General features: G+C 47.0%; 2 protein-coding genes across 2 annotated transcripts; one reads left to right on the top strand and one right to left on the bottom strand.

The window, feature by feature from the left end:
- The first annotated feature begins 425 nt into the window (after nt 1-425).
- On the top strand, nt 426-7,943 carry LOC123395529 (protein trichome birefringence-like 28). The gene is made up of 4 exons (XM_045090532.1): nt 426-1,177; nt 1,319-1,690; nt 1,796-1,951; nt 7,258-7,943. The coding sequence occupies exons 1-4, from the start codon at nt 723-725 to the stop codon at nt 7,649-7,651; spliced, it is 1,377 nt and encodes a 458-aa protein (XP_044946467.1). The 5' UTR covers nt 426-722; the 3' UTR covers nt 7,652-7,943.
- LOC123395530 (DEAD-box ATP-dependent RNA helicase 35A-like) lies at nt 1,960-6,215 on the bottom strand. Its single transcript, XM_045090533.1, has 2 exons — nt 4,934-6,215; nt 1,960-3,759 (listed from the first exon to the last, which is right to left on the bottom strand). Exons 1-2 carry the CDS (start codon nt 5,878-5,880, stop codon nt 2,880-2,882), a joined length of 1,827 nt encoding a protein of 608 aa, XP_044946468.1. The 5' UTR covers nt 5,881-6,215; the 3' UTR covers nt 1,960-2,879.
- Nucleotides 7,944-11,466: the final 3,523 nt, after the last annotated feature.

Here is an 11,466-nt window from a genome sequence, read left to right as displayed (position 1 = left end):
CCCTTTGATGAGTTATCACAATAAATTCAGGTTTGAAAAATACATGAAGCATTGGTTTGAATTGTTTGGTTAATACAAATTATGAATTTTCAGAAAAACAACTCACCATTCATGAGTGTTATTAATCCATACAAAAAGCAAGAGACACAACATAAATGCGGTAACATATCATGTCATCGTAAATGTTAACATACCATATAAGAGAAACGCACACCTACGCATAGGGTATGATGTCCCGTGGCAACGCACAAGCGATCAACTAGTCATGAAATAATCGTGCAACGGGGCACAGCTGGGAGGTGCGTGCCCCGCAGCCCCTACGAATTTCCGCACATGAATTGGGCTGTGTATGTGTATGAATTGGAATCTTCCAAAGTATGAACACGCTAGTCTAGTTGACGGAAGCCGCTTCTTTAATTTTTCTACTACTACTGTCAGCGTGAAGCGAGGTGGTGTGGTGGTGGGGGGCGGCCGATAGATCTTGACCGACGCCACACGGCCGGACGCCGACAAGCTCCCTACAAATCAGGACACCACCACCTCCTTGCCGGAGTCGTCGGAGCTGGGCAGGGCAGGGCAGGGCAGGGCACCTCCCCTTTCTCACTCCACCACCATCACCACCCCCAGATCCCCTCTTCCTCGCTGCCGACACCCACCCACCAACGAACCAGCCACAGCCCTTCCGCGCGTCCCCGGCGGCGGTCAGACCACAAGCCGCCGCCATGCCGCCGGCCTCCACCTCGCCGTCCACCGCCCCGGCGGCCACCAAGCCGCCCCCGCGCCACCCCCTGGGGCTGGACACCCTCGCCTCCACCAGCCGGTCCCTCTTCGCCGCGGGCCGGCGGTCCCCGGTCACCACGCTCGTCTGCGCCATCGCCCTCCTCGCGCTCATCATGTACGGCGAGGACGCGCGCACCATCGCCGAGCTCTCCATCGACGACTACCTCTACCCGGACGCCGACATCTACAACGTCTCCGGCCTTGCCCCCATCGCGCTGCCCCCGCCCACCTGCGACCTAGCCCACGGCCGCTGGGTCTTCGACAACGAATCCCTCCCCCTCTACCGGGAGAAAGAGTGCACCTTCCTCACCAAGCAGGTCACCTGCCTCGCCAACGGCCGCAACGACGATACATGGCAGTACTGGCAATGGCAGCCCAACAACTGTTCCCTCCCCACGTATGCGCTCGATCGCCTCCTTTCATTTCGTTCCCCACCTTTGCTAGATCTGCAACACGGAAGTGCCAAAGCTTTTGCATCTTCTTTCATGGCTGATCAATTCGATCGTTTGGTTGGTGAATCGTGGATGGATTCAATCAGGTTCGACGCCAGGAGGTTCATGGAGAGGATGAGGGGGAAGCGGCTCATGTTCGTGGGGGACTCGCTGAACAGGAACCAGTGGGAGTCGCTGGTGTGCATGGTGCAGTCCATCCTGAGCAAAGGGAGGAAGAAGATAGTCAAACGGGGATCGCTCACCATCTTCCACGCCAAGGAGTACCGCGCCACTCTCGAATTCTACTGGGCGCCATTCCTTGTCGAGTCCAACTCCGACAACCCCAAGATCCACAGCATCGAGCACCGGATCATACGGCCTGAGAGGATCGAGGGGCACGCCCAGTATTGGAGGGATGTGGACTACCTCATCTTCAACACCTACATCTGGTGGATGAACACCGCCGACATGAAAGTTCGGTCAGTCAGTCGGTCATCTCTGTAAACATTTTATTAGCCACACCATTGTATCTGCTTGAATTGCATGCTAAATGGTAGCTGTTTTGTCTATTCGAATTTTTGCAGGAGACCAGATACAAGGTATTGGTCAGAGCACGACGAGGTGCCGAGGATCGAGGCCTATGGCCGGGTGCTCAAAACATGGTCCGACTGGCTGAACGAGAATATCGATCCGGCGCGGACATCCGTGTTCTTCATGACAATTTCTCCTCTTCACATCAGGTGATTAAAAGTTGCATTTGTGACGATATTTTCCTGCCATATGAGTAATGGTGGTTCATTAGGGTCTTCGGTAAGTTCTTTAGGTCCTAGAGCAATGTTACGACAATGCAACAACTTCATTGCTTTGAACCACTCTCTATGCAATAGGACACCAAACCTAAGCTTAATAATTAAAAATGGTCGTTAAGTCCCAGTCGCGTTCTAGATAAGCAAGCTACCCGCTTTCTAGTATGAATGTCACAATGTCATTGTCCATCAAGTGGAGCTCAGCTGTTAGGTTTGCTCATGACCCACTAGGAACAAAACTGGCCTAATTTCTGTCCCTTATAGTCAGCATGGCAACTGTCAAGTCAATTTCACACTGGACCTTTGAAACCTCCGTATGGTGTTATACTCTTGGTATCATAACATGCTCATGGCACTTAATCTTTAGAACTTTCAAACCTTAATAGTAATGGACCAGATGGATTTGAAAGTTCAGTTTGAAATGTCTCGATGTTCTTCTGGAGGATTGTATGATGATTCACATGCTATCTGAAACCATTAATTAAAGGCAAAGAAACGCCCATATTATTCCTTTAAAGATCCCTACAAATTTCTTGGTGGGTCCGGCTACCAAAGGAGATTAAAAAGCATCATTTGGTACAACAACAAAAGGCAGTCTGTTTCACATGGGTGTGTGGTACAGGGTGTGATGGAAGTGGGTGGCACCTTGTGCACCACACAAGCAACATGCATTACTAGGTTTTGACTTGCGAACACCCTCCAGAAAAGAAAAAAAGAGTTTCCTACTGTATCTGGATTGTCATCTCATTGTTTATTGATGTCCACACATATAAGGTAAGGTATGGTGTATCTCAAGCATGGATGAACTTACGTTGCAGCATTTTAGTTCTTGAAACAGCATATACACAGTAATATGAGGAAATCATATTTCTCCTCGGTAACCTCCACCACCGTAGTAATCTCTTTTTTCAGCCATCGCCGCGGACCTCTGGTGCTCCAGCTTAGGACAGTCAGCAATACGATGCCCAAGGCCACCACATGATGCACATCCCTTTACACCACTCGCCTTAGCGATAGCTTCAGCATCCTCCAGCGGGTCAACGAGCTCAGCAAGTACTGGTGGGATTCTTTGCTTCGCTTCCTTGAGCAAATGCTTCAGGTCAAGAAGCGTAGTCTCTGTCTGGTTCTTGTTGATGAATGTAGTTGCTATTCCAGTTTTTCCACATCGACCAGTTCGACCAATCCTGTGGACATAGTTCTCTATCTCGGCGGGCATATCATAGTTAATCACATGCTGGATATCAGGGAAATCAAGACCCTTTGAGGCAACATCAGTAGCTACCAAAACATCCTTCTTTCCATTCTTGAAGAACTCAATCGCGCCCTGTCTTTCCTCCTGATCTTTTCCTCCATGGATTGCAACTGCTTCAACACCCTTTAGAAGAAGATACTCATGGATGTAGTCAACATCAGCTTTGTTTTCACAAAAGATAAGAGCTGGAGGTGGAGTCTTTTGAAGACATTCAAGGAGGTATATAATTCTGGCATCTTCCTTGACATACTCAACTTCTTGAATGACATCAAGATTTGCTGCTCCAGCTCTTCCAACATTGACAACAACTGGCTTCACGAGGGCGCTCATTGCAAAGTTCTGAATCTTCTTCGGCATAGTGGCAGAAAAAAGAAGGGTTTGCCTTGGTGCCTTGAAATTATCTTTTACCTTGAAATGGTTAAGAACCTCCCGAATATCATCCTCAAATCCAAGATCAACAAGCCTGTCAGCTTCATCTAAAGTTAAATACCTGTACAAATCAAGAAAGCGCTATTAAGAAATTTGAAAGCTGTATGCAGTGCTTTTTAAAGACACACTGGGAGGTTTTACTCCATTTTAAAAAGGTGGTTATCTCCTAGGTAATTGGGGGATATTTAATATATATATCTCTTGGTACTGCAGCATCTAGGATCAGAATGGTGCTACCAAGCCAATCTACTCCCTCCGTCACGGTTTAGAAGGCGTACTTGGAAATTCTCTGGAACCTAGGTGGTTATTGATTGGCTGTGAGATGAGCTAAAAAATAGTATTCACACTACGCATGCATATAGAAGTAGTACAACGGAGTACTAATTAGCTGATAGGAGTAAATGCAACACGCCCTAAACCTTGTCTATTGTGGAAATGCACGTAAATTTAACTGTGCCTTCTAAACCGTGATGGAGGGAGTATCTATTTTCCTACAGAGTTTGATTACTTCCCAATGATGAGGATTAGTTGTTTGATATATCAATTAGGCAAGTTTACATCTAAATTGCTATGTCTGCATAACGATGCCTATTGTAGTCGTACTCGTTGGCATTAACAAAGAAGGACACTGAAATTGTCGTCATTTCATCTAAAATCTTTGTACCCAGTCTATGGTAGCAAGTTTTCATTTAGACTGATCTCGGATCTGGCTGGTGTTCGATAGGAGGGCCTGCAATATAACAATGCCTATTGTAAACTTTGGCATTAACCAAGAGGAAAAACAAAGTCTTAATCTAATCTAAATTATTTTCTACCCATGGTATCATATTCCTCCTACATCCCTCCCCATCAGCCGTATCTTCTGGAAGTCACCCCTACTCTGACGTATAGGTGTACTCTACATCACATTCATGGGATAATTATAGACACGCCAATAATCGCACTCTTAAGTTTTACCCATTGAAAATACACTCACCGGCCCACCCACACTAATGTATCCCTTATTTTTAGTGAAGATCAGAAAAAGACAGTAAGTGTATTTTCTTGAGCTTATTAGAAAACAGGGTTTTCTTCTTGAGAAGCATATCCTGATGTTGCTTTCATATTAGCAATTTAGCGATATCATAGTTTTAGTTCAAACTCAATGATCCGGCTTGACACTAGCGAAATAGTTATATTCTGTTATCTGCCAAAGATATGAAAACACCATATTGATCACAAAACCCAATACATACCTGCAATTGTCAAGGTTCATCTTCTTTTTGGCGAGAAGATCCTTGAGCCGTCCAGGTGTGGCGACCACAATATGTACGCCCTTCTTCACCACATCGAGTTGCGTCCTCATGTCTACACCCCCAATGCAAAGCAACGGTCGTATTTCCGGGAACCCAGCCTGCTTGAGCGGAGTGAGGAACATATCAATGACATCATATGTCTGCTTGGCCAGCTCCCGTGATGGGCAGATGATCATCCCAAAGGGACCCTCCCCAGGCACGATCGGCATCATCATCTCCTCCTGCAGCGCCACCATGATGAGCGGAAGCACGAACACCAGCGTCTTCCCGGAGCCGGTGAAGGCGATGCCAATCATGTCGCGTCCGGAGAGCGCCACGGGGAGCCCCTGCACCTGGATGGGCGTGGGCTGCACGATGCCCTTCTCCCGGAGCATGCGGGAGATGGGCTCGGGGAACCGGAGGTCGCAGAAGTCGCGGGCAGGCGGTGGGATCTCGTCGCCCTCAACGAGGATGTGCCACTTGCGTCGGAGCTCGTCGGCCTTGTGGCGTGGCATGTAGCGGAGCCGCAGCGGCGGCTTCCAGCCGGTGTGGAGCGGCTCAGTGTAGGTGATGTCCTTGGCGATCTCCCCCACGGGCTTGAGCGTGGTGCGGTAGGATGCTTCCTCGTCAATCTTCTGCTCCTCCTGTATCAACCGCTCGGTGGGGGTGATCTCCGGGGCGGCTCGCTTGAGCAGTGTGGACGTGATGAGGAGGCTGGGCTTGGTGGCGGGGGTGGAGTTGTTCGTGGGTGGGGGCGGAGGCGGTGGGAGGGAGACGGGGCAGGGCACGGCGGGCTTGGCAAGGCGCTGGTGGCGGAAGCGATCAGTCTCCATGGCCCTGCGCTTGGCGACGGGGATGTACTCCTCGTAGTTGTCCTCATCATCAGATTTGGCAGCGGCGGCAGCCATGGCTGGGGTTTAGTGGCGGGTCGGGGGTTTTCGTGGGGGACGGGAGGGAGAGGTGGGGTAGCTAAATCGATTAGATCCGGTCCGACCCTGGGAAGAAGACGGGTTCATTTTTATTTATTTTTTTGAGGGGAAGAAGACGGGTTCATTTACCGACTTGGAATCGAGTCGGTTGTTGGGCCCAACAGTGTCAAGTTCCTCTAAAAGAAAAAAGGGAAAATCTAACTAACTGCGCTACATATTGTTATTAGCGTGCGGCGGCTGGCACACTCTTCGTCATGCATGCATGCAGATTTGTTTTGAATGACCGAAATTTAAAAAGTTTTATCTTTCAAACCGTTAATTCGATCGATGATCCGTTTTCGCCACTGATTTTATCGTGTCGAGATCTTCAAAACTAGATCCCATGTCGACATGTTTCGACAACTTTTTTGTTTCTCGTACTTACCACATTTGTTGCACTTACTTGTCATATTAGTAAGCACTTACTTGTGTGATAAAAATAACTTAATTGTCATATTATTTGGAAATTGCGTATAAATATGACATCTCGACATAATCAAATGAGCAAGCACAAACAACTTTTTTTATGCGATCACGCGCAAAAATATGACAACTCAACATATTTAAAACCGATGACCACAAGAAATCTTTTTTGGTCATCGGTTGTAAATATGACAACTTGGCACAGTAAAACTAAGAAGCACACAAAATAGTTTTCTGGCAAATTTATATGTAAATATGACAAGTTGACATATTTAATTTGACAAACACAACCTACTACATGCTTTTTTATATCATGTATGATGAAAACTACTATAAAGCTTTGTACAAAACAATATTAAAAAGTGACAATCAAATTATTTTTTTAGACAAGTAAGTGGTTAATAATATGGCAAGTGAGTCAAAAAATGTGGCAAGTATGAACGAAAAAAAATAGTTGACGGAACATGTCGACATGGGATCTAGTTTCGAAGAACTCGTCGCGAGAAAGTCAATGGTGAAAATGGATCATCGATTGAATTAACGGTTTTGTAGATAAAACTTTTTGAATTTTCAAACATCAAAGTGAATCTTGCATATGGCAGGTCGTGCTTAGTCTGTTGGAGCCCGTTGGAGCCGCCGCACGGCAAGGCTTTCCTGCGGCGCCGCTCCCTAGTCCGGTCCAAGAAAAAAAACAGTGTCAAGTTTCTTTTTTTTAGAAGAAAACAGTGTCAAATTAGAGGCACTATACTACCACAAATTTTAATATTTTTATCTTTCGTTTGTGCTAACCATATCAGCTTTTGAATCAATTTTTTTTAGATAGATCAGTATATGATGATGGCACAAACATTTCCTTACGCATCACTAACAGAAATTTACTGTTGTGATGCTCAGCCCAGATAAATGGGGGAACCCCCACGGGATCAAGTGCGCGAAGGAGACGCTCCCGGTACTCAATTACACGGAGCCCCTGGACCTCAACCACGACATGCGGATGTACGATCTGGTGGCGAGCACGGCCAGGTCCATGAAGAAAGTGCCGGTCACGCTCATCGACATCACCAGGATGTCGGACTACCGGAAGGACGCCCACACGTCCGTCTACTCCGTCCGGCAGGGCTACCTGCTGACCGCGAAGCAGAAGAACGACCCGGAGAAGTTTGCCGACTGCATCCACTGGTGCCTTCCCGGCGTGCCCGACGTCTGGAACACGGTGCTCTACACCAGGATCTTCTCGAAATCAGCCCCTTCTTCGCCGCCGGCCATCGCCCTCCCGCCTCCCCAGTGAGAGAGACGCGGAGCTCCTCCATAGGAAATGTTATTCTTGTTCAATCTTTTTTTTTCTTTCTTTGGTGGTAGTCTGGGTAAAGGCTAGTAGAGGAGAAGAATGGGGTGGGCTGTTTACTGATGGCGTGTCGATTGAACTGTAAATTAGTTTTGACCTAACCAATTGAGCAGGCTTCGTTATACCAGTAGACAGCTGCACTTGTGTTGAATCCATTATAGGCGTCAAACATCAAACTGTGTCGGTATACAAAGGGGACATCACTTATTTTACAAAAGAAGATTGTGACGGCTGATGCAAGTGTGTCCAAGTTTTATTTTATTTTTTGCCCTTTCTCTCTGTTTCTTTTTATACCGGAGTAGAATGTGTAGCTTCTGTCAAGAATTGATGTTTTGATTGTTTACTCCAAGAACAAGGGGGAAACCCTAGCCGTCCTCCTTGAGCCCTCCCGCTTCCCACCATCATCGTTGCCATCGTGGCGCCACCAGGCTAAGCATGTCCGGCAGGATGGCGGCGGGACTTCTTTCCCGTCGAGCATCTCCATCGGCGTGGGACGGCGGGATCACGAGGAGGCGTTGGGTTTATGTGGGGTCCGGCTACGCGGTTGGCAGGCTACCTTTGTTAACGTCAAGCACGGCGATGGCGGCAGGATCCCATCTCGCGGCATGGTGACGATTACGTGGTGGGCTCGGTCAGGTGGTTGCGGGTGCCATCGGGTTCAGATCGGATCTCGATTTGATGTTGGAAGCGGTCGACCGGTGGCGGCAGGATCCCATCTCGTGGCATGGTGACGGTTACTTGATGGGCTCGGTCAGGTGGTTGCGGGTGCCATCGTTTATTATCCATGCTATAATTGTATTGAATGAAAGCATAGATACATGTGTGGATATATAGACAAAACAATGTCCCTAGTAAGCCTCTAGTTGGCTAGCCAATTGATCAAGGATGGTTATGGTTTTTTGACCATATGCAAGTGTTGTCACTTGATGACTGGATCACATCATTAGGAGAATGATGTGATGGACAAGACCCAAACTATGAACGTAGCATGTGATCGTGTCATTTTGTTGCTATTGTTTTCTGCGTGTCAAGTATTCATTCCTATGACCATGAGATCATGTAACTCACTCACACTGGAGGAATACCTTGTGTGTATCAAACGTCACAATGTTACTGGGTGACTATAAAGGTGCTCTACAGGTATCTCCGAATGTGTCCGTTGAGTTAGCATGGATCAAGACTGGGATTTGTCACTCCGTGTGACGGAGAGGTATCTCGGGGCCCACTCGGTAATACAACATCACATACAAGCCTTGCAAGCAATGTGACTAATGTGTTAGTCACGGGATCTTGTATTACGGAACGAGTAAAGAGACTTGCTGGTAACGAGATTGAAATAGGTATAAGGATACCGACGATCAAATCTCGGGCAAGTAACATACCGAAGGACAAAGGGAATGTTATACGGGATTATATGAATCCTTGGCACAAAGATTCAACCGATAAGATCTTCGTAGAATATGTAAGATACAATATGGACATACAGGTCCCGCTATTCGATATTGACCGGGGACTGTCTCAGGTCATGTGTGCATAGTTTTCGAACCCGCAGGGTCTGCACACTTAAGGTTCGGTGACGTTTCGGCATAGTTGAGTTATAGGTGTTGGTGACCGAAGGTTGTTCGGAGTCGCGGATGAGATCACAGAAGTCACGAGGGTTTCCGGAATGGTCCGGAAACGAAGATTGATATATAGGATTGTTTCATTTGGTCTCAAGAAATATTTCAGGCATTACCGACAGTGTATCGGGAGTGACGAATGGGTTCCGGATCTTCACCGGGAGGGGCCCACCCACCCGGGAGTGAGCCTGGTGGCCCAGGGGTGGCGCAGCAGCCCTTAGTGGGATGGTGAGGCCAGCCCAAGTGGGCTATGGCGCTAGGAAGAAAAAACCAAAGAGAAAAGAAAAAAAAAAGAGAAGAGGGAGGTGGGAAGGAAGAGGAGGACTCCTCTTGCCCAAACCGAATTGGAGTTGGAGTCCTCCTCTCCTCCTTGGCCGGCGCACTAGGGGCTCCCTTGAGCCCCAAGGCTAGCCCCTCCCCTCCTCCTATATATACTAGAGGTTTTAGGGTTTTTGAGACACAACTTTTCCACGTGCAACTCAAACCTATACCTCGTAGTTCTTCCTCTAGATCGGCTTTCTGCGGAGCTCGGGCGAGCCCTGCAGGAATAGATCATTGATGTCAGCTGTGCTTCCCTGGCAATGGCGACAGGAATAGTCTTGTCGACGGCACCAGGAATCCTTCTGCTGCGGCTATGCCTTAAGGGACTTCCTAGGCAAATATGCAAAGGATTTCTCCCGTGGCCTTGGAGCCTTGCGTTGGTGTTCCCTCGAAGCGGAAAGGGTGATGTAGCACAGAGGTGGTAAGTATTTCCCTCAGTTTGAGAACCAAGGTATCAATCCAGTGGAGGAGTATCACAAGATCCTACACAAACACAAAAAGCTTTCATGCTACCTAGCATAGATGTCCTTTGTAACTCCTCTTATGTGACGTGAATGTTCTGATCCATTAGATTCAAAACAATAGTTTGCTATTGACGTGGAAACAATAATCATTCAAGTAAACTAGCAAGGTGATCATGAACTTTCAAAATAACAAGGCCAACAGAAAGTTATCCCTACAAAAGCATATAGTCTGGCTATGCTCTATCATCATTGCACAACGAATTTAAATCATGCACAACCCCGGTATTGGCCAAGTAATTGTTTCACACCTTTACTTTCTCAAACCTTTTCAACTCTCACGCAATACATGAGCGCGAGCCATGGTTATAGCACTATAGATGGTGTGGAGTGTGGTGGATGTTGCAAGACAAAAAGGAGAAGATAGTCACATTAACTAGGCATATCAATGAGCTGTGGAGATGCTCATCAATAGATATCAATGTGAATGAGTAGGGATTGCCATACAAATGATGCACTAGAGCTAAGAGTATGTGGAAGCTCTTAAAGAAAACTAGTGGGTGCGCATCCAACTTGCTTGCTCACGAAGACCTAAGGCAATTTTGAGGAAGCCTATCATTGGAATATACAATCCAAGTTGTATAATGAAAATTTCCCACTAGCTATATAGTGGTGACAAAACGAGAGACTCCCAATCATGAAGATCATGGTGCTTAATATGCACAAGTGTGGAAAAAGTGGTAGCATTGTCCCTTCTCTTTTTTTCTCTCATTTTTTGGGTGGGCTCTTTGGCCTCTTTTTTATTTATTTATTTTGGTGGGCTTATTTGGCCTCTTTTATTTCCTCACATGGGACAATGCTCCATTAATGATGATCATCAGACTTTCAACTCAAAACTTAGAGCAACAATGACTCTATATGGGATGCCTTCGGTAGTGTACCGTGACAATGATCTAGCATGGCATAGACATTAATGGAAACATCATACTAGCTATCTTACGATCATGCAATGGCAATGTAGACGTGGTGTCACATGTCATGGTGGTAGTTGCATGGCAATATATCTCGGAATGACTTTGAAAAAGCCATAGTAGGTAGGTATGGTGGCTGTTTTGAGGGAGGCTAATGGTGGGTTTTGTGCACCGGCGAAAGTTGCACGACACTAAGAAGATAGTGATGGTGGCAGGTGAAAGTGCATCTAAACCATGGACTCAACATTAGTCATGAAGAACTCATATACTTGTTGCAAAAAATTTATTAGTAATCGAAACAAAGCATTCAACGCATACTCCTAGGGGAAGGGTTGGTAGGTATAAACCATCGCGCGATCCCGACCGCCACGCAAAGGATGACAATC

Source organism: Hordeum vulgare, chromosome 5H, assembly GCF_904849725.1.
Source record: "Hordeum vulgare subsp. vulgare chromosome 5H, MorexV3_pseudomolecules_assembly, whole genome shotgun sequence".
Lineage (NCBI taxonomy): Eukaryota > Viridiplantae > Streptophyta > Magnoliopsida > Poales > Poaceae > Hordeum > Hordeum vulgare.
Note: the sequence above shows the minus strand (reverse complement) of the source record. Positions and strands in the feature narration are given on the sequence as shown.